Here is a 27,533-nt window from a genome sequence, read left to right on the forward strand (position 1 = left end):
AAGGGGATGGTCTACATTGTAAATATGTAAATTAGCATTCTGTATCAGAGCAGAAAGAAACCAATTGAAGAGTCTAGTTGGACAAGTACTGAACCAGTTCAGGGTTGGATTGGTCAAGTAAGTCTAGATGACGAATAGAGCAGGAAAAAGGACTGCGAGGTCTCGAATGGCATCACTGGAAGAAAACGTGAGAGATGTTGCTCTTGGAGGGAGATGAACTGCATGACATGAGCAATTGAACGTGTAGGTTTAGAGATGCTGATGGATTTGCCACAGGTGCACTCTCACTCACACTCCTCAGCGTACTAGGAATAAAGCTGAAACTGCAACATGGCCCACGGGGTCTGCATCATCTGCCCCGTCTCCTTGGGATCACACTCTGACCACATTTCTCAGCCTCTCTTGCAGTCGGGCGTGTGCCGGTGGAATGTGAGTGGGGTTGGGAGCACCACTTCCAGGCAGGCCTGGGCCCAGAAAACCCTCTCGTGCACAGCCTTCCATGCAGACAAGCATGCTGGCTTTAGCAGCTCATTAAAAATGGCAGAGCTGCAAAATGAAAGGAGCTGTGGTCTCTAAGACACTGCTTTGAACAGGGATGTCTAACTGCTCAGGAATATCTAGTTTGCACTTTCTGCGAAAGACAAATAAAAGTCTATACTGTTTGAATGTCGGTTTTAGTTTGTTCCAGCAGCCAGAGTTATCTCAACTAATCTGTCATTCTCCCAGTCTCATCTCACCCCGCTGCTCTCACTGTGTATGTTCCAACCACACTGGTTTCCTTCAGTTCTTTGGGCACACTAAGCTCTGTTCATCCAGTCTTGCCCTTCCCTGCTGCAAGGGTCTTTGTGTTAGCTCTTTCCTCTACCCGGAGCACTTTCTACAACTCCTTGCCTGATAACTCCTTTTTCAGGTCTCAGATCAAATAACACTTCCTCAGAGCAGCTATTTTTTGACCTCCCAAATTAAATCAGGGCAACCCCTGTTCATCTTCCATAACACGTCTTACAATTTATCATTATGTATTTATTTAATATATTTAATATTAAATTATATTTGTTAAATTAAATTAAATGTTTTTAATACATGTCTCTCTAGAAAAGTATATGATCCAAAAAAAGCAGGGATCATGACTCTTGTTCACCACTGTACTGTTCATTCAGCACCTAGCACCGTGTGGGTGTTTGAGAAATATGATGAATAAATGAATGAACTAGAGTGCTGCAGTCATGGTTAGATTAGAGAATGATCGCAATAGGGACAGATAGAGAGTGGACAGAACAGAGCAGCAGGCTGAGAAACAGCTCCAGGAAACACACACTGGGGTACAGCATCCACCTTCCACCCCTAAACAGAGGCCGTGGAGCAGAATAAAGTTTAGAGAAGAGAAACTAATTAGAGAGCTAATTATTACAGAATGAAGAGCACTCAGGTTCTCAAGGGGCCTCAGACATCATCTAAGCTGAGTTCCCCTTTGCATAGATGAGGAAATAGAAGTACAGTTCCCTGGCTCAGCCAATTGGTGTCCACGGTGGGGAGGCCATACTAAAAATGTTAGAACTGTTCTGTTTGCATTGATACCTGAGAGGGAACAGGAACAAAGTCTTTACTTTGTGGCCAGGATAAACCTGTGGTCCTACTGCCAGATTTAAGGGGTGCCCTGTGAAGGTCTCATAACGGACTTAAATGAACCAATGTCTCTTAAGATCTCAACTCCAGGAAATTTTCTCCTGTAGGGATTAAAGAGAAGGGGGACTGTTTGAAAACATGAGGAAGGGACATCTAGGTCATTATTTGGTTGTGTTTGCTGTCCTTCAAGTGAAACACTTATCTGAATGCGATGAAGAGCCTTCTGCAGACAGATGAAGAGCAGGCCCTGAGGGCCACGGAGAGAGTCAGTTTCCTCCCCGGTGGGACTCATCTGCTTTCACGGAGAGTGTTTTCATTCCATGTTGAAGCTGGAGCTCCAGCCTCCTGACAGACAATTCTCCCTAACGCACCCCGCTCTGCACTAGGGACGGCTGCCTCTTGTATGAATACGATTAAATTAGCCCGTCAGTCCCTTGGTATCCTCTGAACACGTGAGAGAAAGTCGGCAGCTTACTGGGGCTTTTCCAAGAGAAATATGTGCTACTAAAAAGTGATTTCTACACACATCCCTCCCTCCATTGATCAGGAGGTAATTACTGGGCTATGAAGGCCGCTGAAGCTGGGGCCTGGCAAAGCCAAGTGTGTGCTGCTTTCCAACTGCCAAAGGGAGGAGACAGAGCCTTGGCCTTGCTCCACTGGGGCCTGCACCACTCTTGCAAGCTTCCATGAGTGAGGTCAGTGGCATCCAAGTTCCCACAGAAACAGTCCTGGTCTCCTCGGCTGGAGGGCTTGATCAGCCATCTGCTTCCCTGCTCAGGCTGCTTTCCTAGTAGATCCAGCCCAGAGCCCTTGCAGAGCTTCAAATGATGCAAGTGCTAATAAGACCAGAATTCTTCCCCCGTGGAATGCAGTAATGTATTCGTTACTTCAACAAATACTTATTGAGCATCTACCCTGCACCTGTGCTGGGCCAGGAACTGGTTTTATACCATTTGACGATTATTTATTGAACACCTACTTTGTACTAGAAGTTGTACTCCAGTGCTATTCCCTGCAGGGAAGGAGCTGGAGGTCCGGTCAAGGGCCGATTTGTGGTTTCAGTGCCCTTACTCTCCCACCCGAGGGTACCTGGCAGAGCCAGACAGGGCCCTGGCAGTGCTGCTGAGTCAAAGGTATAAGCAGGCACCCAAATGGCTCTAACAGTCTTTAGCCATTAACGTTCTTTTGTTTCAAGGAGCTCACATAAGACACAGGCACAGTGAGACTCCTGCAAAAGGTAAGAAATACCAGGGAAGAGAAGTCTCTCAGGATTTGCAGCTGCTCACTGCAGATGTAACCAAAATGTGCAACGAAAAAAAAAAAAGATCCCCTCAGACTCAGTTTCTGTGGGGAAAAAAAAAAGTGTGTCACTTCAGCTCAGCATGATTTTCTAAAAATCCAAACTGATTGAATTCCTTTTTCCTTTTCTTGCCACCCCATCCAAACCATCCTATCATTGAGGTTAGAGGACTTACTTGGTCAATGTCATCACATAAGCCTCTCTTAAGGAAAAAAAGTAGAGAGTAAGTTAGAGAGGATGGGAAGGTTGGAAACTGCCTGCTGTTTATATGACAGAAGAAATGCACTGTACAATTCTAACTTACCAAGCAGGGTGAAAACACCACTAGGAGCAAAAGGGAGAGAGCTCAGAGGGATCAGGAGAAATCTTTTGACACGGCAGATAATTAAGACACTGAAACTAACAACCAAAGGCAGAAAGGCAAGCTGTAATTACCCAAATGCTTTCAAAGAGTGGATCCTGGAGAGGAGACAACAATGGGTGGTTCCTACTTTAACCAGTGTGGATAGCCTGGTAGGGACTGGCCTTTCTGTCCCCAGCATGGTTGGGTGCAGTCATTGGCCTCCAACCTCCTAGCTCCCAGACAGTGGCCATTATACCTGTGCACACTGAGAGAATGGGGAAATGCTGCCCCGTGCTCCATGCGTCTTCCAGATCCATGGCAAATCTTCTATAAAATCAAGGCCAGGGACTTGAGGGCAGGGACTACGCCCTTCAAGCTCCTTTTATATTACACATAGTACTTTGCTCAGAAAGACTCACGTGTATATTTGCCAACCAGAGACCATTAGCGGGGACACAGCATCCAGCTTCCAGGGTTTAGTGACATCAACACACAAGATACTGTTTCTTACAAGTGGGAAGTTCCTCACAGACTTACTCAAATGAGCACACGCTGGGGAGTGAAACAGAGACCCCGACCAATGTTGTCATGTCATGAATCACATTTCCCAGGGGCTGCTGAAAACACCCAGCCTTTTCCTAATAATTGCTGAGTTGCATAACAAGGAAAAGGCTTAATCCTACAGTCCCATCACGTTTACCTGTATGCGGAGTTACTTTCCACTTATCTGTTTGGAGAATCTGCCATATTAGGGACATATCAGAGCATAATTCAGCCAAAGAGGCACACAGGCAGCTATAAGACATTATCAGAACCTACACTGTAGTAATTTTATACCAAGTATGTGAAATTTAATACGATTAGACGGAAAACAAAATGAGGTTGTTAGGAAGAAAGATGTCTTTCTGTTTCTATTCGTTATTGTTACTTCTAACTGTTTTCCCTTCTATCCACTCTCCACCACTCAAGGAAGAGGCTACTGGAGGCTCTTTCACTGCTTTCCACAGAGGCAGGAACCATTTCTCAGAAAGCCAGGCTCACTCTTCTCAGCACTGGGTATTTCTGGTCCTCTCTGACCTTGACTAGAAAAACCAGCAGGAAAGAGGAGGAATGATAATAAACATATGGTCAGCATGCCTTTGTCCTCTGATAAGGAAAGTGGCTGGATGAGCAGGAATGTCCAGTGGAAGCAAATGTAAAATTTTTGATTATCATCGACTGAGCAGCCGGGTGGCTCTGTGGGCTCTGAGGCACAGTCACACGTAGACCTGATGCCTGTGGAACTGGTTGCGGCGCTGAACCCCAGGCAAGGAGCACTTCAGAGGAGCAGTTATTCACTGCTGTGGAAAGAGCAACACCAGGGAGAGGCACTGCGAGCTTGGGCTCCCGGAGTCCCCGCTTTGTCACTTTCTAGCTGTGCGGCCTTGGGGGCCAATCGTTTAACTTTCTAATACTTTGCTTTTCTGTAAAATGAGACTAACACTACCACCTACCTTCATTGGGTTTCTGTGAGCGTTAAATGCACTAATGCACATCAAGTGCTGAGCAATAAAATAGAGAGAAACTAGGGTGGCCTTTATTGTTATTATTATAAAATCTGTTCTGGATTACCTTCCTCTCTAACACCCTAGTGTGTAAGTTAGGAACTAAAGGGATGACAATAATCAAACAAAATTAACCCATATGCAGAGAAAATACAAAACAATAACAAAGTCACAGTGTCCCCTGGCATGCATAACAATTGTATACCTGAAGGATGTCATAGGTTGTTAATATGTAAAGATCTTTAGAGATCTTCTGCATGCAACATGCAGTATCACATATCATCAGAGAAATAATAATAACTTTCATATGAACAACCATTATTTACTGAGATGGCCCCCTTCAGAAGCTTACAGGAAACAACATATGATTCCTTCTCCTCTGGATCGATTACAGGATTGATGCTTTCAGCCTCCTGTATCCATGCAACTGGATCTTAAAACATTTGTAGGTCTGTGCAGCCACACCACACTGTTGCCTCCTATTAAGTTCCTAGTCAGCCACTCCTCCTCACCCTGCGCTTTGCAGGTGGCCCACACACGGCACTCTACACTGACCCGATGACATTCTGGCCTATTAGATTTGCCTCATTATTCTCCACCGTCAGCTTCTCCTGGATTCCAACTTCATCTTCTCCATACTCATGATTTATTCATAGGCCCTCTGGTCTCTTAAATGTGATAAATATGGTTTTGGTAGCTTCCTTCAAGTCACACCACTGGAAAGTGGCACATGGATAGGACGCTAGACAAGACGGTTACCTTAAATGGGCAGACATCCCCTAAAACTCTACAGTTCCATTTAAGACTCCACCAACTGGCATGCTCTCGCCATACCTGTGGTCTGCACTGGCAGAAAGCTGGGCCGTGAAGGTGGGAAATGGCTGAGGACAATACAGTGAGCACAGAGCATTCCGTGTCAGGGTGTGGTATTGCAAGGGGTGTTCTGGGAACATGAGGGTGGTAGAAATAAGGCCAAGAAAAAATCCACTCTGAAAAATGTTAAGCTACTGGACTTAACAGCTTCTAGTCTCCCTCCTTAAGAGTGAGATATAATAGGAACACTTGAGAGAGTCAATAATCCAGAGCCAAGCCTGCCCTCCACATTGTATGTTCCCAGTTGGTTGGTGGTCCCCAAGCTCTATCAGATAGCACATCTTCATCAGTTGGCTTCCAAGCTGATTTAGCCATATGAAAGTGTCTTTCTTTTAAAATGCTCCCATGCTGGCTCGCTTGGATACAGGCACAGTGACAATGGCACATTTCTCTTCTGCAGCCTCAGGAAGGCATACTCTTCATGGGACGGAAGCAAGTGATCCATCTCAATGGAGCCGAAGCCCAGGCAAGCAGCACTTCAAGGGAGCCTGGTTTCCAGTACCACATGCTGCTCCCCACCCCTTCCTGAGCCAATGGGAGGAAATGCATCTAATTTCCAAAGCCTTTTAAACATATTTGAGGAACCTTAAGGGAAGGCCTTTTAAGAAAGTACCAAAAGGGTAGATAGACCAAAAATTTGGACGCTCTTCTCTAACTAGGAGATCCTCAGAGGTAACCTGGGGTGAGGAAAAGGGACAATAAAGCAAATCCAAGAAACGAGGGAATGAGAACAAAATACTGTTTCCCTTAATCTCTCAAATACTTAAAAAACACCTTGTCAGGAAACATGTCAAACATGCACAGAAGGAGACTGAGCAGCATAATAAACACCATGTACCCAACAATCACCAACTTGTGGCCAATCTTCTTTATCTTTACCTCCCACCCCCTCCTCCCCATATTATTTCCAAGCAAATCCCAACCATCATATTTCATCTGTAAATATTTTGGCATATACTCCTAAAAGACAAGGATCCTTAAAAAAATAAACCGCTCATAATCATGATACTACTATATTAGTAGGAATTTAATGTGCAAAGATGAGCAATGTTTTCTAAAACATTCACGGTAATTCCCTAATAGCCTCCCATTTCTAGTTAGTGTTCAAATGGTCTGACTCCACATGGTTTTCAAGCCACTTTTCTGACAAGGCCTGCATGGCCTCCTGGGTGGCTGGGAGGATGCTGTTCTAGAGCACGCAGCTGGCACAGGGTAGCTCAGCGTGCTCTCTGGGCACATCCTGTACTGGTGGGAGTGAGACAGTTCATGTTGCACTTACACCTCCCCGCACACAGAAGCACTCCCACTAAAGCATTTCCCTGGTTTCCAGAGCCACAGGCAGCTTCAGAAGTCCAAATACTTTTGAAGGCCACAAGGGACCCATCTTACTCCCAGCCTTCAAGACAGGTCAGCGCTCCTGCCCCCACTGGTGCCCCCACCCTGTTTGCAGTAATGCTGGAGGGACACAGGATGGCCCCTTGGGCTCCCTCTGCTTGGGTCAACGATGGGCTGGCTGACTTTTTGCTGGATGTGGGGTGGGTAGGGCAGCACACAGCAAGACGTCAATATGTGTTAGCTGTGCCATGTGCCTTACTTTTGACTTCCCAACTAGTCAGAGCTAAGATGTTAATGAAATCTACAGGCTTTCATCTTAGATAACGGATGTGCAAAACAGACATGTATAAATGACAAACTGTGTTTCAGGCACTGTGCTGGGAGGGGTCCAGTGATGAATGGACAGATGTCCAGGTCCCTGTCTTGGACGGATTTAGCATCTAACAAAGACTGTGAATAAATAACTCTATCATAATGGGCTAGAGATGCATAGAACACGCTGAGCGGGCACCGAGAGAGGTGAAATCAGTGTGCAATCCTGCCAGGAAAGGTGGTGGTCAGAGTGGCTGGGAAGGCCTTGCCAAGGAAGGTTACATTTGAACTGGATCTCAAAGAACAAGCCAGATTTTACCAGGCAGAGAAAGGCAGGAAAGGTCAGTTGGGCAATGGGAACAGCATGAGGAAAAGCACGGCAGCACATTGGGAGAACAGGGGGAGGATCTGGCATGGCTGAGCAGGGAGCTAGCGGAGGAGAGGGTTGGGGAATGAGGCCAGACTACTGGGTGGTGCCATGCCTGTGCATGGCCTCTGTGGCGTGGACTGAGTCCGGCTTTCTTCTGGAGCAAGCACTGGAGGCTCACTGAGGGGTTCTAAGCAGGTGAGTAATTCTCCTAGAGAGGATTTCAGGCCCACCCATGGCGGGTGGTGTAGGTGTCTTGTGACAGAGCTCTCGGCACATAACACAGTGTCTCTCTTCTATGTCTACAACAAGGGCCAGCCCCGTGGAGAGCTAAAAAGTGAGGAACAACAAGGAGACATGTTCAGGGAGGAGGGCAGGAGCCAGGTGTGGCTCAGCTCCCCAAGTCAGCAGCACTTCTTGCCTTCAGCTGAAGCTGGGAGACCCATCCTATGGTCAGGCTGAGGGCCGCCAGAGCCCGCAGCCAGGCCTGACACTAGGCAGAGGTGACTCGGTTGCTGTTTGCTCACACTCACTACCAGTCACTCTTCACTCCGCTTTCCTGCCCTGAAAATCACGTCCTGGCAATCTGCCCGTCGGACCTGGAGCCAGCCTTGCTCTCTCCACTGCAGGCCTGTAGGCCTGGCCTTGAACCCCAGCCTGCTGACATGCTTCTCAAGCTACAGGCCCATTGCTTGGCCCTCTGATTCTGGCTGACCATGGGCCACAGAGAGGAATAGGTGGCTGACGCTGCAGCTGTAGACTGCACAAGCAGGACCCATCTCTGGGCCCTTCCCATCAAGCTTGGTCTGGTGGCCAGTATGGTGGGCATCCCACTAGATCCCTTGATCCAGTAGTGAGTTCCAGAAGAAAAGGCACAGCTCCAAAGCTCATCTGGAGCAAACTCTGTTCTCCTAATCTCCATTCACTTCTCAAACTTCCTGTCCCCCACAAGCTTCACTGGCCTCCTAGTACCTCCTTACCAAAGGAAAAGGTTAAGTGGACTTTTCTTCAACTCTTATTTCTCTTTCGGGGACAGAGCCTGCTATTCAGGGCATCAGGGAAGCGGGGGAAATAAGGATGGGAGTGATTAAGTTCATGTCCAAAACCAGCTCTCTGATCCCATGAATTTCTTGTACCCCTGGTACAAATGCTCCAGAGAGAACTGAGTTGTGAAATGACAGGTAAAAACAGCACAGTGAAAACCCCTCTTGCTTTGAACAGAAAATGCAGTTGGTGCCTGTGAGTTATTTGTTTCTCATTTGCTTTGGAAAGATATTGTCTAGAGAATTTGGAAATCTACATCCCATTTCAGAAAGCAGACCAGATTTCTGCTGACAGTTAGTTTGGCAGGGGGTAGAGTTTGCTTGTTTTTGCCATGAGAGCTCGTTTTCTGGGGGACACACCACACGGTTCTAATTCTAGATACCAACAAAGCTGCGCCATTAACCACGAAACTTGAATTAGCATTGAATGGCTTTTGAGTTTTTATTTAGGATGCATTTTAAGAAAATACAAGGCCTTCCAGCTGCAAACAGTAAGCGCCACCAGGGACTATTGAGTTTAACATCTTTAACTAGAATCTGTAGTCAGCCTTCCTGTGCTTTGGGAGTTTCAGAAACTTTCAACCACAGAGTCCTGTGTTCAGCTGTGTCAGAAAATGACTGGGGTTGGATTTCTCCTAAGCTCTCAAAGGCTTTGAATCTTTGACCTAGTGTTGTTAACATAGTTAAACTGTTTTCTACACATAAGGCTTACCCAATACAACAAATTCGCAATACAAGAAAAGTTAGGTAAAGTTTCTATAGAAAATTCAGATCCTAAAATGTTAAATTTAACAACATGAAAAAATGTCCAGAGCTGTAGGTGTGATCAGCTGAAGGCTCCCCCTGCTTTTGGAGGCAGCAGGAGCGCAGTGCAGAAGCACGAGTTTGACACTCACAACTCGCTGCCGTCCTATCTTCACGTTAGGTTTCATCTTTCCAACTGGACTGCAGTTGCTGAGGTTAGCCTCCATGTACTATCCCGGTCTTGCCCCCATTTCCGGGTGCAGTGAAACAATGGATGCTCTGGAAAATGTGTTGATTAAATAATTGAGGTCACACATGGGCACACTAGAAACTTTCTTGTGGGGCGGCATTCTTTCGGTTAATGGGATTCTGTTCCGGGTAGAGAAGCTGCTTCCCTCATTCTCTCCCTAAGAACCTAAATTCCATCAAGAGGACACAATCAAACTAGCAAGAGAAACTAGTAGGACAACTGAAATTCATCACAGGAGGCCACAAAAGAGTTAATTCAGCTCTGATATGAGGATTATGAGACAAGGGTATAAGGATTACACACAATGGATTTCTAACAGAATACAATTTTTTTTTTAAAGGACAAAAGTAGTGACTAGGGACGTTTGTTTCAGATGAAGAAATAACCACGTTAACCTTTTAAACATTTGCATCTGTGAATTGCAGAGGCTCAACATAAAGCAGATTGCCTACATCCACTGTAGCCATTCTGGCATGAGAAAGTTCTCTTGCCTAAAGCAAAACAGATGTGTGAGAAGAAAAAGCAAAGTCTCTTATGGGTGTATCAACATTCAGAATTATATAGTTATCTCAGGAACTATAGATTGCGTGAAGCAATGAATATGGAATCCTTCCCATATTTTGTCCCTAAAAACTCAGTATAAAAAGCAGAAACTTAATATTAGAAAAATACTAATTATAAAGGCAGATGAAAAAGTTAACAGTGTATTCACATTTCATCCATACATTTTTTTGTTTTTTGGCCAACTGAGCTAATCCTGTACCACTGATTAAATATTCAGAATTTTTGGCCAAGTGCTGCCTAAGAGAGATCCACTTGACTGTTCAAGCAATTAGAAAAAGTGCCACATCCTTGCATGTGCCTCCAAGCAGGAAAGAACACATCAGGGACATCTGCATATGTATTCACATATGGGATTCACAGGCAAATCAACTTGGAAATGGGAAAGTACACAGAGGCTACCCCACTTGAGGTGCAGGTCAGTATTTACAGAGCAGTGGGCAGGTGCTCGGCTGTCTGCTAGGTCCTGGGAAAGGCACAGAAGAAACACAGGCAAGAGCACGGGCACTGAACAGGAAGGAAAACAATACCCCAGAGGGCACAGCCCCCTAGCCCAAAAGAAGAGTATTTACAGTGGGCAGGGGAGGACAGAGCATGGACGAAGTCTCAACAAGCAATCATCCGAAACCAGGCTGGGGAAGTCATTCAAGGAAATGTCAAGTTTGAATGATATGTAACATGTGTATATGTAAAAGATGAGAAGTGGCTACACAGCGATCAAGATCAATTTGGTAGAGAGAAATGCTAATATGATTAAAATGACCCCAAATATTTGTATTATCACATTACTACAGAAATGAAGTCATATGAACGTTCTGTTCAAACACACACACACATACACACGCTATCACAATTTAGCATTAAATGCAGCTTAGAGGTCTTAAAATTGTACTGGTACACATGAGTTTAATAATAATTGATGGGCTAGTGTGGTGGCTCATGCCTGTAATCCCAGCACTTTGGGAGGTTGAGGCAGGTGGATTGCTTGAGCTCAGGAGTTCAAGACCAGCCTGGGCAACATAGCGAAACCCTGTCTCTACAAAAAATATAAAAATTAGTCGGGCATGGTGGCATCTGCCTATAGTCTCAGTTACTTGGGAGGCTGATATGGGAGGATTACTGGAGCCCAGGTGATCGAGGCTGCAGTGAGCCGTGCTTACACCACTATGCTCCAGCCTGGGCAACAGAGTGAGATCTTGTCTCAAAAAAATTTATAATAATAATTGATGATAAAAAAGTTTACAAATTATGCGTACAGAGATGGAATAAGTAAATTCCTTCCTTCCTTCCTTCCTTTTTTTTTTCTTTCCTTTTTTTTTTTTTTCCTCTTGCTCTGTCACCCAGACTAGAGTGCAGTGGAGCGATCTCGGCTCACTGCAACCTCTGCCTCCTGGGTTCAAGTGATTCTCCTGCCTCAGCCTCCCGAGTAGCTGGGATTACAGGCATGTGCCACCACCCTGGCTAATTTTTCTATTTTTTATAGAGATGGGGTTTCTCCATGTTGGCCAGGCTAGTCTCGAACTCCTGACCTCAGGTGATCCCCCCGCTTTAGCCTCCCAAAGTACTGAGATTACAGGTGTGATCCACCGTGCCCAGCCAATATATTTTTATGAACAGTTTTTCTACTTATGCTGTGATAAAAATTAAACATTAGATATAATATCTACAGCATTTATTTATCACTTTTAAAAAAAGCTAGGCCAGGCACAGTGACTCACACCTGTAATCCCAACACTTTGTGAGGCAGAGGTGGGAGGATTACTTGAGTCCGGGAGTTCAAGACCAGCCTGTGCAGCAAAGCAAGAGCCCCATCTCTACAAAAAAATAAAAAATTAGTTGGGCATGGTAGCACATGCCTGTGGTCCCAGCTATTCGGGAGGCTGAGGTGGGAAGATCGCTTGAACCAGGGAGTTCAAGGATGCAGTGAGCTGAGACAACGCCTTTGTGCTCATCCTGGAGGACAGAGGGGGACCCTGTCTCAAAAAACAAACAAAAAAAGCAGTGATTTGTACTCCAGATAATGGAGTAATGCAGTACTATAAAAATCTCTTCTCATTTTGTATTTATTACGAGTATTGGCAAAAGAGAGGGTCATCTTCATTTTCTTCTGATTTTTAAAATATAAAATATTTGCTGAAATTGTTTTCTAATATACAAAATTGTTTGGGTGAAAGAAAAAGAACTATAAAACACACGTACCAAACTGTCTCCAACAAAAACACTTAGATAATATTCCATTTGGAAAGAATGAGCTCCAAATATGGATTTTATGAGTAAACAAACGTTCTGTACTGCAAAAGTTAATAGACTGTCTTCACATTTAATTTCATGATCACTTCCTCTATTTGACTCTTCTGTGGCATAGCTTGAGATGTCTGCAAGCCCTGCTACTTCTGAAGGAAAATATACAGAGCAAAAAGACATGCTGTTAATCAAAGACTCTGGCATCTGAATTTAATAATCAGATGCCATTTGGAGTCTATATAGTTTTTCAATAGTGTAACACAAATCAGTCAGCACGTACATTTCAAAAGTGGTTAATCTCTTTTTACATGCACATCTGTGATCCCTTATGAAATATTCTTAACAGCAACCTAATAAGAAAGGAGAACAAACCTGTGGGTCAAAAAGGATCATCACGAAGCCGTGAGATGTCGAGTCAGTCTTTCCCTAAGTCTCTCACCACATAAAGCTACTGTGCCTTTATTTACATATTTTTCCCAACTCAAATGGTCTCTCCTCTCTTTCAAACACCCACTCTCTTTTTTTGAAGTCTTCTGGGAATTCCATGAAGGAACATTCTTCCTCTTCCCACCTAATATCTCACCGGCTTATCATTTTCTCTGTTACTCACTTGCTTCTGTAGCACAAACTGTTGGGTGTTGTTTGTTATCTTCATGTATCTCTACCTCCTGTTCCCTAACTCAGTTACATGCTCTTCCAGGACAAGGAACTACGGATTATATGCTTTCCATGTCTACAGCAAGCTTCCTCAAAGTGTGGTCCTTGAATCATCAGAAATTGCTTGCATGTTTGATCAAAATATAGCTCAGAGATCCTGAAGTTGCATGAAGGGAGGGCCTAGGAAGCTGCATTTTCAGCATGCTGCCCAGGTGACTTTAATGCACACCAAGGATTGAGGACCCCTGTATACAAGGACTAAGAGAGTGCTATGAATACAATGGATACCAAGAAGTATTTGTTGAATATGTAAGGGCACACAAAGTAAAAACCCCAAACTAAAACAACAAAACCAACCAGCCAACCAAACAAAAAACAATGTGCAAAATTAAAGGAGTTGGGATTATTTAGTCTTGTGCCTGTAAGTTTAATCACAACCCAATTATTTTTTCATGAAGCTGACTGTACTAAAGCATTATTTTAAAGAGATTGCTTATTTTCTAGTTGCATTGTTGTTGAATAAGGCAAACGATCTCCCCTAAACTCCTAATTAGAAGATCATAATGGTCATCTCCTTTCCTCTTCTCACCCTTCCCTACTGACCTTCCGCAAGAATCCTTTCCTTGGCTTTCCTTCTTGTCTCTATTGCTTTTTCCCTGCTTTTTTCTATGAGACTGACTGCTCTTCATTCATCTCACTGTGGCTTGCAGCTTCAAGAATAGAAGAGAGCAGTCCACAAAGACAAATTAGAACAAGACACCCCTCTCTGTGCCAGAAAGTGTGACTTGGCAAATGAAGGACAGGCTGTGCCCCTGTGCAGTTAGCAACCTGTGAAACTGTATGTGGCAGCCTGTCAAAAAAGGTGAAGGAAAGCATCTGGGCCTCCATTTTCCTGAAGATGGCTTTTCAAAATTTCTGTTTTTAGCTGACTTCACTCTTTTCTCTATATGCTATTAGGTAATAAGAAAAGTTCCAAACATTATTCATTGGGATGCTCGAAAGTAAGCTGCATGTGCCATATTACCCTAAGACAAGTATAAAGGACTTGCATTTTATTTCCACAAAGAATGAATAAAGGGAAAGGAATTTACTTTTGGGGAAAGGTAACACAAAGAACTTTGGTCTATAAGGACACAAAGGAATTCTCATCTCCAGAGATATTTTGAAATAATACAAGAAATGACCCATCTGTGGTAGCTTATGGTTGATCTAAGTAAGACAGCCTCCTGGGGCCCCTTCTTTCCTGGAGAAGGCACTTTCCTGTGATGCCAGGTTCCTAGTTCCCGCATCTTCTGCCACTTCTGCAGGAGCCACCCGAGGCCCTGAGGGGCCCTTTCAGAACCTTGGGTCTAAAGTCATTTCTTATGCCCCGGGTTATCACCTTCAGTAGAAAGTTGGTGGTAGCTACAACAGCAGCGAGTACTCAGGCCAGTCTGTAAAATACACAAAATTCCTTTCCTGAAGATATACAGATTTCCCAGGGTACAGTTGTGTCAGGACTGCACTTTTAGTCCAGGAGATTCTTACAATCTCACTAGACTGTGAATTTCTAAAGGGCAAGGACTGTCTCCTTCATTATTCTAGTGCCTAACAGGGCATAGCAAAGAGGGTGCTCAACAAAGACTCTTACTGATTAAAGGGGCTTGATTAGCTCTGTCAGCAAATTCTGCCTCCAAAAGTCCTCTGTTTGGCTTCCGGAGAATATTTCCCTTCTGTGTGTCACTCCCCAGTCCCACCCTCAGTCACAGATTTCTCGTCCCTGAACCCTGGATTTCCAGGTGTCATTCCAAGGTCAGGTGGAACCAAGGGCTCCATGATCTTCTCCCCCTGGTGTTACTCCTGTGATTTTGTTATGTTTGGTGGCAAAAGGAATTCTGAAGATTCCATTAAGGTTACTAATCAGAGATGATCTGCACGGGCCTAACCTAATCACATGAGCCTTTTAAAAGCAGGGAGTTTTCTCTGGCTTGTTACAGAAGGGAAGTTGAAAGATTCTAAATGTGAGAGGGATTCAACAAGAGAAAGCTTCTCCATGGCTGACTTCACCATGAAAGGGGCAATGGGACAAGAACTTGAGAAGCTCAGGGTAGTCCTTGTGGAGACAATAGGGACTTCAGTCCTACAACCACAGCGATTGAATTCTGCCAACAACCTGAACAAGCTCGGAAGAAGGTTCTTCTGCAAAGCCTCCAGGTAAGAGCCCAGCCTGACCGACACCTTGAATTCAGCCCTCTGAGACCCTAAGCAGAGAACCCAGTTGAGCCTGCCCAGCCTTCAGACCTACAGAACTGTGAGGTAGTAAAAGGGTATTATTTTAAGCTGCTAAATTTGCAGTAATTTGCTATACAGTGATAGGAAATAAATGCAGCAGCCCTCTGGGCCCTTCTGTAGCAGTACCCTCCTTGTCTTCTGGACTTCAATCAGTTCTCTACTGGGAGAGATAAAGAATGATCATTAGTAGGCACAAAATAACAACAGCTATGGTGACCACTGCTGTCCTTGTTCACTGACCAATTATCCAACTGCTTCACTCTCTCTGGTTTGTGCTTCCCTCCCCAAACCCACACATCCTTTACAGCTTCCTCTCTGTTCTTTCTCTGGGTGGGCTTTGGCAATTTATGGTAAAAGCCTCTGTCCTTGAGCTATATCCTTTATGCTCCCAGGACCCACTTGGCTTCAACATAAGCAAGTAGAAACATAAATAACAACAAATGTATGTGTAGATCCTGCAGAACATCTATGGTCAGGTCTGGGGCAATAAATGGGTGCCTTTAAGAGTCAGATCTGATTTGAACAGAAATAAGTCAAATTAAGATCTCTGATAGGCCAGGTGCAGTGGCTCACGCCTGTAATCCCAGCACTTTGGGAGGCCGAGGAGGGTGGATAACCTGAGGTCAGGAGTCCGAGACCAGTCTGACCAATATGGTGAAACCCCATTTCTAATAAAAACACAAAAATTAGCTGGGTGTGGTGCCATATGCCTGTAGTTCCAGCTACTTGGGAGGCTGAGGCAGGAGAATCACCTGAACCCGGGAGGCAAGGGTTGCAGTGAGCTGAGATTGCGCCACTGTACTCCAGCCTGGGCAACAGAGTGAGAGCAAGACTCAAAAAAACGAAAAACAAAAAACAAAAAACAAAAACAAAACAAAACAAAAAACATCTCTGATATACAACTAAGGGCCGGGCACAGTGGCTTACACCTGTAATCTCAACACTTTGACAGGCTGAGGCGGGTGGATCACTTGAGGTCAGGAGTTCAAGACCAGCCTGGCCAACATGGTAAATCCTCGTCTCTACTAAAAATACAAAAAAATTAGCTGGGCATGGCAGCACATACCTGTGGTCCCAGCTACTCAGTCAGCTGAGGCAGGAGAATCACTTGAACCCAGGAGGCAGAGGGTGCAGTGAGCCAAGATCGCACCACTGCACTCCAGCCTGGGCGACAGAGCGAGACTCTGTCCCCCTGCGCCGCCCCCTCAAAGAAAGATCTCTGATATACAACTAAGATCTCTGTAGATCTCTGATATACAACTAAGACTGCACAGGCTTGAGCATCTGGGGCTGAGACAGCTGCAATTTTGGATACTCTTCGTGATATCTGAGATAAAAATCCTACATCTAAGATACATATCCGAGATAAAAACTCCCATTTGTAAGGTTCAGGGCTTTACCCAAACTACACGGTGCTCAGCAGAATGGCCATCTAGAATCTTGCACTGTTGGCATTTCATTTCTCCTTTCAGAAACCCCACTTTCCTTGGGTTTAAATGGAAAGAACCCATCGAATAAAGCTCTTATTTTTAAGAGAGAAGGGACATGCTTTTCAAGGGCCTTGCTCAATCTCCTATGATAACTAATCCTCCCTTTCTCCTTAAGCAACCTTGCTCAATCCTCCTTTTAGGACTAACTTTATTCTGTTTTGCATTGTAAGTAGTTGTTTATAGATGTCCCCTCCCACCCTTGCCCTGGCCCTCTCTGGCTCCTTAGGGGCAGGGGCCATGTCCCATTGATCTTTACACTTCCCTGGGGCCTGCACAGTGAGCACTGAATACCTGTTGAAGGGGTTTAATTTCTGCATGGAGTTAGATTTATAGTGGAGATTTCCTTTGCTGTTAGGTTTCAGGTAGGTGCTTAAGACCCCTTGATCCAGGGAGAAAAGGGCCAGGCGGCAGCTGCCGCTCAGTCTGCTTCTGAAATCTCCCCACAGGAGTAAGGAAGGGGCTGCTGGGAGGTGATGGTCCTATCAGCCTGAGCAGGTTGAAAGAAGGGGCAGGGGAAGGAAGCTCTGCGGGTCAATCTCACTTTCCATCCCTCAGCCAGCAGCAAGCAGGACTGCTTCTCAAATTTGATCTTTTCTCTGCCTTGGCAAAGACCAAGTGCATTCCCTGTACGTGAAACAATGCAGTTGCTGTTTCCAGGCAGACAAAAAGAGTGGGTGGGAAAATGTGAGGAAAGCCTTTTTCGTGACTTATTTTTTAAAAAATGTATGTTGTGAGAAAAGTTGTCATGAAGATAAAATATGCAGTAAATTCTGAATCATAAAGGAAAAACATTTCCCACTGTCCTCTAAAATCTACTATATTTAGTTATTTATTCAATCACTCAGCACACTTCAAATATGCCCTGATTAGGTGATGCTTCCCTTTGGGAGATTTGTGTATGTGCTTGTCTTCTAGACTGGAGGGTCTCTGGGGCTGGGACCTTCCACAGTTCCTCTTCATATCCCTAATGCCTAGCACAGTGCCTGTGACAGCAAGAGCTCAGGAGACAGCAGAACCACAGAGACTGAAGAGGCCACAGAAGTAGAGAGGAAAAAGGCAGAGCCAAGGGGCCCGGGAGGCCAAATGCTTCAGGGTGACGAACACTGGCAAATGGCACAGAAGGGCCAAGTCGGCTCATCCTGAAAAGGAGCCAAGGGATTCAGAAAGCCCAGTGGTCACCTGTAGGGGGCTGCTATGGTTTGTGCCTCCAAAATTCATATGTTGGAACCCCCAAGGTGATGCTATTAAGAGGCAGGGCCATTGGGAAGTGATTAGGCCCTGGGGGCTCCACCCTCATGGACAGAATTAGTGCCTTTATCAAAGAACCTGAGGAAAAGAGTTCTTCCCTTTTCCCCTTTTGTCCCTTCTGCCACGTGAGGACTCACTGTCTCTCTCCTCTGGAAGATGCAGCCACAGGGTGCCATCCTGGAAGCAGAAAGGAGCCCTCACCAGACACCAAATCTGCCGGCGCCTCAGTCTTAGACTTCCCAGCCTCCAGAACTGTGAGAAATAAACTTCCATTATTTATAAATTACCTAGTCTGTGGCATTTTGTCATAGCAGTAGCAATGGAGTTAGGGGTATTTAGGAAAGAAGGCTGATTGCAGTTGGGTCAAAAGTAAATGGAAGGAACGTTCACCGATACCTACAAATAAACATGTTTTAAAAATGCATCTAAATGTGGCCAACAGGGTGAGACCCGGTCTCTACTAAAAATACAAAAATTAGCTGGGTGTGGTGGTGGACGCCTATAGTCCCAGGTACTCGGGAGGCTGAGGCAGGAGAATTGCTTGAACCTGGGAGGTGGAGGTTGCAGTGAGTCGAAATTGCACCACTGCACTCCAGCCTGGGCAACAGAGCAAGACTCCATCTCAAAAAAGAAAAAAAAAATCATCTAAATATACACTGTTACATGACTGGCTAAATAAACCATAGAATACCACGCAGCAGTTAAAAGAATAAAGTAGACCTTTATCAGGGTTTCTCAGCCTTGGCATTATTGACATTTCAGGTGGAAAACTCTTTGTCATAGGGCTGTTTTGTGCATTGTGGGATGTTTAGTACATCCCTGACCTCTACCTACTAGATGCCAATAGCACTCCCCACTCAGGTCGTGACCACCAAAAATGTCTGCAAAAATTGCCAAATCTCCCCTGGAGGGCTCACTAGCCCCTGGTTGAAAACCACTGATTTATACTCACTGATCTGGAAAGATCTCCAAGACAGATCATTGAGAGAAAAAAGTATGTGGCAAAACCCCGTCCCCCGACAACATTTTATATGATACCATCTATGTAAAAAAAAAAGTATTGTACACACCACAGCTCCATAAATCCATACTGTATACATAAGCGCATCTAAAGTGGTCTGTAAAGTCAAAACTGTTAGCAGTGGTCACCTCTGTGGAGGAGGACAGGGAATAGGGGTCAGAGTGAATTTTGGTTTTATTTATTTATTTATTTATTTATTTATTTATTTATTTGAGATGGAGTTTTGCCCTTATCATACAGGATACAGTGCAATGGAGCAATCTCAGCTCACTGCAACCTCTGCCTCCTGGGTTCTGATTCTCCTGCCTCAGCCTCCCGAGTAGCTGGGATTACAGGCACCCACCATCACACCCAATTTTTTTGTATTTTTAGTAGAGACGGAGTTTCACCATGTCGGCCAGGCTGGTCTCGAACTCCTGACCTCAGATGACCCACCCACCTCAGCCTCCCAAAGTCCTGGGATTACAGGCATGAGCTACTGCGCTGGGCCAGTTTTGGTTTTATTTGTATGGCTGTGTTTAAACAAATAATGAAAATGGAAATGTATTTGGTATTAAAATTAGAAAATGAATGGAAATTGAAGATACGGAGAAAGCACATGCAAACTACTTCTGACAAGGTTTAGTGGTGAGAGTGAGGCAGAATTCAAGGAAGGAATTTTTAGAATGTGGGAAAATGGAGCATTGCTAAATTCAGTCAAGTTACAATTTGGTATAAAGCACCATGAGGAGGGGGTGCACGTCTTCTAGAATGCTTCTACTTATTAGCTCAAGATTTCAATAATGCTTTGCCAGCAATGACTTTCCCACTAGAGTTAAATATGCATGAAATGACAGAATTCCTCTTTCTGTTTTTCTACCACGTTTCTTTAATTTGTGTTTCTTTGGTGTGTGTACAGCTTTCTCTAACTAAAGTGCTGATGCCATTGTGGAAACTGTCACTCTTCAGAGTTGGAAAGACCCAAGTATAAAGGCTGACGCTGACTTGTTGGGTCTGGCACGGCCGGGGATACTGCAAGAGTGTATTTGTTTTTCATTAATTTGTTTGTCATTTTTTTCCATGATCTATGGAACATTTGTTTCCCCTGAAGCAAAAAGACCTGAAATGTCAAAGGTTTTTTCTTGGTGTCTGCTGGGGTAATGAACTGTTGAGAAAAAGAGATTTTTCTTATATGCTATTTTATTGTAGAAAGAGACATTTTGTGACCTTTTGCTGTTTTACAGTGATAATGAATTTTCTGACAGACTTGGAAACTTTGGGCTTCTATGTTAAAATAATACAGTTTGAGGAATAACACTGACCTGGACTTTTGGAGAATTAATCAAATACAGATTTTGGAAAATTGATGAGTTTGGTCTTTAGCAAGACACTCTAGTTTATTACTGTCATCAAGGTGGTACACAGATTTATACCACACAAAAACGTCCAACAATTAACTACAGACTCAAGTCCCTCAACAGAGACTTTGACACTCTTGGTGGTGGGAGGTTTAGGCCCAGGAGACTTTCAGCCTGATCAGTGTTGCTTTGTGGCATTTTTTTCTTTGTTCTTTTTCAAAAATTTAGTTGCAAAAGTAACAGGTATACCGAATTGAATGAAAAGGATACTAAAAATTATCCATAATCTCACCCTCTAAAGCTAACTGACCATTATAACATTTTGGTATATTTTTTCTAATCCTGTTTTTTTTGTCTTGATTGTTTTGTTTTGTTTTTGAGATGGAGTCTCACTCTGTTGCCCAGGCTGGAGTGCAGTGGCGTGATCTCGGCCCACTGAAAACTCCGCCTCCTCTTGAGTTCACACCATTCTCCTGCCTCGGCCTCTCGAGTAGCTGGGACTACAGGTGCACGCCACCACGCCCAGCTAATTTTTGTATTTTTAGTAGAGATGGGGTTTCACCACGTTGGCCAGGATGGTACCTATCTCTTGACCTCGTGATCCACCAGCTTTGGCCTCCCAAAGTGCTGGGATTACAGGCATAAACCACCGTGCTCGGCCTCTAATCCTGTTCTAATGTCTGTATTATTTTTACACAACTGAGATAGTGACAAAATTTTATTATTTTGTGGTTTTTCCTTTCAAATATTGCATATAATGTTTTGTTTCTAATCTCAAAATACTTTAAAGGAAAACTGTAGGAACATTAATCAATTCTACCATTGTCCCTATGAATGTGATGATTAGATCCATTTTTCACACGCTCTGAAATTGTAGGTGTGTTTATGCTTTTATTTTTGAGAGGTGAGAAAACAGGTTCAGTGAGTCCAGGAGGCAGGCCAAGCTCACATAATGATGACACTGGGCAAGATGCTCTGTGTCCCTTGGAGGCAGAGTAACTGACCAATGGCTGTCCCAGTGACTACTTTGACTACCCAAACAAATGCATGGTGTGTAATACCAGGCCACAGAAATCTCTCAGCCATTTAAGAGGCATGAGCATGGGGAAGTTTCCTCTTTTGCACACAGTAGTGGCACTGTTAATCACCTAGTTTCTCTACTAAAACTCTTTCTGGGGACTTTTTGGGGTTTGCCTACACCCATCCACAGTACTTCCGCAAGATCAGAGGAAGTACTTGAAAGAAGTCAGAACCCATAGCCTAAGTGGGTTTCCCTAAGAATGTTCATAGGAGAAGTCTGCTACCTGATTCTTGATTTCCAGGGACCTTCTTCTAGGGTGGTGGATACTCAGCTCCTTGCCATGTTTTAGAAGCTTGGGTTTTCTTTCTGAATGTTCACATAATGAGAAAACCAGGAACAAAAGGAAAGGAGAACTAGGTTCTGAGATGAGCTCTAAATCTTCATGTCTTGCTGGCTTGAATATATCTTAAACTTTTTTTCAGCAAGTGCATCATGTTACTCTAGGATCAGAAAACATTTTGGCATTTGGATAATCTGAAAGATAATGTAAATTGCTACACAACTAGCTTAAATAGAAATTTGGGGGAAGAGATTATAAACACTTATAATTTGGGTATCTGTTTCCTCCAAATCTCATGTTGAAATGTGATCCCCAATGTTGGAGGGGGGGCACAGTGGGACGTGTTTGGGCCATGGGGGCAGATCTCTCATAAATGGCTTGATGCCCTCCTTGAGTCTTGTTCTGTTCATGTTTTAAAGAGCTGTTCTTTAAAAGAGCCTGGCATCTCTCTTGCTGCCACTCTTGCCATGTGCACACCTGCTCTCCCTTTGCCTTCTGTCTGAGGCCTCATCATAAGCTGAGCAGATGCGGGTGCCACGCTTGTACAGTCTGCAGAATCACGAGTGAAATAAACCTCTTTTAAATTACCCAGTCTCGGGTATTCCTTTATAGCAACGCAAAACAGACTAATACAATTTATACAACAGTTCTGAAATTCAAGGTCTTACATCTCTGTCTTTAATTGGATATCTTAGAAAAAATATTTAGTCTTACATACTCATGCAAATATTTTAAATTATAAAGATTGAGCTTCAAATGAGGTGAAAGTCCTCTAGACTAGGGGCTCAATATTCAAATTGTAGTCAGAGACCCAGCAGCACTGGCACCACTCAGGAGTGTGCTAGAAATGCTAAATGTGGGCCCCGCCCCAGCCCGACTGAATCAGGTGATTCGTGTGCACATTCAGGCATGAAAGGCACTGCGTTAAGTGTAGGGTGGTAGACCAGACGTGTGGAATGCCAATGTTTTCACCTAGCATTCCCAGGTGGGTTCCTAGGCTATGCAGGAAAGCTATCAGACCTGTTCACAGCCTGCTCTTTCCTTCCCCATTAATAGCCTAATTTCTGGTATTATCTTTTCATTGTGACTTTACTAATCAGCAGAATCTGCCCCCAACTGCTGAGAGAGACAGTAGCTCATAACTATCTGTGATTTTCTGAAATAGATGATTGTCTTCTTGGTTTTCAGTCAGGTTAAGATAGGCAGAAAATAAGATGGCTGGTTTAAAATCATTTTAGCAGCTGCACTGGTAATATACTGCATTTTGACAGATGTGGTTAGTAACTCTAAGGAGTGCATTTTTCTCTCACTTGCTTACTTTGGTTTCTAGAAGTAAAACAGCCTATGGGCAATATAAGTTTTCGAAAGTATTCAAAAGTAGGCCTGGGGTCAGGAATGTGTTTAGTTTAGCAGTTAGGAGAATTTAAACTCAAATCCAGTTGGTTTTTAATTCAGCGTAATCACCAAAACCTGATAAAGTGCCACCAAGTTAAAGCAAGCAGATACTGCACAATGGAAGGGCTGATGTCATCCTTGGAGCTGCCAAACCATCAACAATCTGGAAAGCGATTTAAAAGGGAAAATGTAAAATACGACAAATGTAGTTCTTAGCTTTGCTTATATGTACTTCCAAGTGTCCGTGATTTATGTGCATCTTTTTCCTTTCTTTTCTAGACTGGTTTTCACTGTCATTATTTTCATTTAAAAAATGTTTATTCATTTCAACTCACTGCAGGGTAAATGCTGCTCTTTATAATTTGTGGAAAGACTAAGAAAAAAATCCCATATACATTTGAAAATATGCTTACAATTAGAAAAAGGGAAAGGTTTAGATTCCTTTTCAGTCTCTAACATTTGTTTTTTAAAACATTAGTTGTTAACAATTAGAAATCAAGTACTATATTCTAACTTGTCCAAAAAATAACCCAGATCCAATCTTCAACTTTCTTTAAGTAAAGTGTATTTATGTCACAAATCATTCTTGTATCTCAGTCAAAAGACAAGGGAAGGTAGTACTTAAGCTCACTTTCTCATTCCTCTTTTATTATTTTTTTCTTTTCTGAGAAAGAAGCTAAAAGTCAGCTATAAGCACTGAACTATTTTTTTGGAAGGAGTTTTTACAAAATGATGTAAAAGAAAGGATCTGAAATGAATATAAATAGTTCAAATACCCATGACTTCCTGTTTAAATCATTTTAAATTTATAGTAATGTCAGTCTCAAGTAAACTTGAGTCTCTTAAACTTGCCATCGATTAAGCCAAATCTAAGCTTTCTTACATCTCACTTTACAAACAAGCATTAGCTATTACAATCAAGTACCTCTGACATCTATCCAGTCTTTTCCATGGATCTTTTTTAAAGGTTAACAAAGTTAACCCCATATTTTTCCTTTTTCTTTTCTTTTTTTCTTTTTTTTTAGACGAAGTCTCGCTCTGTTGCCCAGGCTGGAATGCAATGGCACGATCTTGGCTTACCTCAACCTCTGACTCCTGGGTGCCAGTGATTCTCCTGCCTTAGTCTCCCAAGTAGCTGGGACTACAGGTGTGCGCCACCATGCCTGGCTACTTTTTGTATTTTCAGTAGAGATGGGGTTTCACCATTTTGCTCAGGCTGGTTTCGAACTCATGACCTTGTGATCTGCTTGCCTCGGCCTCCCAAAGTGCTGGGATTACAGGCGGGAGCCACCATGCCTGGCCCCTTTTTTCATTTTTTCTTTAAGAAAAGACATTTATTCAACAACTACTTATTGTGCTACTGTTCTAGATGTTTGGGTATAGAAAAGAACGCAAAAGACTAAATTGTCTGCCCTCGTGGAACTTGTATTTTAATGGAGAGAGGAGGATGGTAAATAAATACTTAAAAAATAATTGTGCCAGATGATGATAAAGAAAAGGCAGGTATTGGGGGCAGGGGGTAGCTACACAGTGCCTAGAACACACTGCACTGTCAACAATGGTTAGTTTCTTTTCTTTATTGCTCTCCATGTGATTTCTCTCAACTCCTTTTAAGTATTATTATAATACTTATAATAATAAGTATTCATATATACTTAATCGTGTATATTCTCTGGTTCAAAACTGCTTCTGTGAAGGCATTTAGGAAAGACGACAAATAGCACAGGTGTTACCCCTCACATTTTAAAGGAAGACGCTAAAGCTGACTGCAAGCTCCTTTGCTGGGAAAACAGTATGATGCCCCCAAAATAAGTGAGAGAGATACTAACAGACTTCTACAAACATTCCAAACTTGAAAATAAGGGCAGGTTACAGGGCAGAATGGAAGCCTCCAAGAGGGAACCTCTTTGGCTGCCATGGGTCAGGAGCATTAGGAATCACCTATGACAGGAAGCCCCAGAGCATCCCCGGCATACCAGAGGGAAAGGGCACCTACAGGGGGTTCATCCTAATAGGGGCACAGCCAGCTGCATACCTAGAACAGAGTCCAGATAGTGACAAGAGACTGTAAACCTGGCCCCAGATCAATGGCTCCATCAAATAGAGCCCACCTAGACATGATTCTCTCTTTCTAGGATAGCCCACTATACCAGTCACTTCTCATCCATAGACCACTAAACTAGTTATAAATATCTCACATAAACTACTCCTCCTGCCTTTTTTTGGAGACAGAGTCTTGCTCTGTCCCCCAGGCTGGAGTGCAGTGGTGCACTCTCAGCTCACTGCAACCTCTGCCTCCCCGGTTCAAGCGATCCTCCCACCTTAGCCTCCCTAGTAGCTGGGACTACAGGTGTGTGCCACCATGCCTGGCTACTTTTTTGTATTTTTTAGTAAAGATGGGGTTTTGCCATGTTGGCCAGGCTGGTCTTGAGCTCCTGGCCTCATGCAATCCACCTACCTCAGCCTCCCAAAGTGCTGGGATTACAAGCAGGAGCCACTGTGCCCAGCCCCTCCTGCCTTTATACTTGAGATTATTCTAACACTTTGCTGAGATGGACTCCAAGGATAATCCAGCTACATAATTTTTAGTAAAAACCAGCCTACAAAGGAAAATGTATACCTTACCCATATGATTGAATCAGGCCCACCCAGGACTTCCTCTTGACTGAGGCACTTAAGGATTTGGGACTTGGATTACATCTATCATATCCTTTCAGGCAGTGCCTAAACCAGCCTTTGTTTGGGTAATTGGGAGAGAAACTGCTAGACTTTGACTAGGGCTGTCATTCCAAAGAATTCTGGGACCCACAGTCCTAAGTGCAAAACAAGAGTCTCTACAAATAAACTCCCACAATTTCTGATTTTTTTTTTTAACTTCACTGAGAGTTTCCTGTGAAACAGGAAGTGCTGAAACCTCAGCATCTATATAACCACCTGTGGAATTAGCAGATTTTTCTTTATTCTGGGATTAAAATAGTGCAGACACAAAGGGACTTTCCTGTGGACAACAGCAATAGCTGTTTTTAAAATTCTACAAACTAAAAATAGGAGTGAGTTTTCTTATACTGATAAAGAGTATTAAAAAATCTGCGACCAATATCACACTGAACGGTGAAATGTTGAAAGCTCTCCCTAAATAGAAATAGAAAAAGCCCACCAAAATACTAACAATGCTTATTTCTGGGTTACAGAATAATAGGTTTAGGGTGATTTTTTTCCTGCACTCCAGCCTGGGCGACAGAGCGAGACTCCGTCTCAAAAAAAAAAAAAAAAAAAAAAAAAAAAGAAATTTTGAGCTTTTCTGTATTTTTAAAAATTTCTTGCACCACTCCCCCATCTATTATTTGTATAAAAGCAAACAGGGAGCTTCCCTGTTGTATCCAGGATGAAATCCCATCTCCTTAGTGGGCCATACTGTCCTTGTTTAGCTTTCCCACCTCTTCTTTCATGCCTCCCCTTTGTCCCCCAGATAGGCTCACACACCTTTTGCTCACAGCCTTTTCTATTTCCTGTGATGGTCTTTTCCACCCAGGAACTCTTTGAGGTTCAGCGCAGGTGAAAGAGGGCCTGAGTGGTTTAGCTCTCCTTCACTCTCATAGCAACTATCAGACTCTGTGGAAATGATCTGACAATTAAGTACAGCTTGTAATGTCTCTACCACCATAGCTTTCAAATGTTATTTGATTTTCTTTTAACTTTTTGTACGTTCTAGTTCTCTCCAACTAGGTTATAAGCGACTTGTTGTATTTTTCATAAAGTCTAGGGCAACAGAGCAGGTATTTGTGGTAGCAGAATAATGGCCCTCTAAAGATGTCCCTGTCCCAATCCTCAGGACCTGTGAATATGTTAGGTTACACGGCAAAGGGGCAATCAGGTTGCAGGTGGAATTAAGATGGCTAATCAGCTGACTTTCAAATAGGGAGGTGATGCTAGATTATTTATCCAGGTGGGCCCAATGTTATCACAAGAGTCCAGAAAAGTTGAAGAGGGAGGCAAAACAGGTCAGAGAAGATGAGATGATGGAAGCCAGGTTCAAAGAATGTGCCAGAAAAGGACTCAACCTTCCATTGCTGGCTTTGAAGGCGGAGGAAGGAGGCCATGGGCCAAGGAATGTAGGCAGCCTCTAGAAGCAGAAAAAGGCAAGGAAATGGGTTCTCCCCTGCAGCCTTTGGAAGGGACTGCAGCCCTGCCAGTCGGTACCCTGGATTTAG

At 43.7% G+C, this 27,533-nt stretch overlaps 1 protein-coding gene across 2 annotated transcripts in view; it reads right to left on the minus strand.

Moving 5' to 3' along the window:
- ARSB (arylsulfatase B) overlaps nt 1-27,533 on the minus strand; it is a 192,889-nt gene that overhangs the window by 23,862 nt on the left and 141,494 nt on the right. Inside the window, exon 7 of one of the 2 annotated variants that reach the window (XM_015140320.3) lies at nt 9,161-9,766. The exons of the other annotated variant lie outside the window; for it this stretch is intronic. Coding sequence (XP_014995806.3) covers nt 9,765-9,766 — 2 coding nt within the window. The 3' untranslated portion in view covers nt 9,161-9,764. Of the gene's footprint in view, nt 1-9,160; nt 9,767-27,533 lie in introns of those variants that run through there. 2 annotated transcript variants of the gene reach the window in all.

This window comes from Macaca mulatta, chromosome 6 (assembly GCF_049350105.2).
Source record: "Macaca mulatta isolate MMU2019108-1 chromosome 6, T2T-MMU8v2.0, whole genome shotgun sequence".
NCBI classification, from domain to species: domain Eukaryota; kingdom Metazoa; phylum Chordata; class Mammalia; order Primates; family Cercopithecidae; genus Macaca; species Macaca mulatta.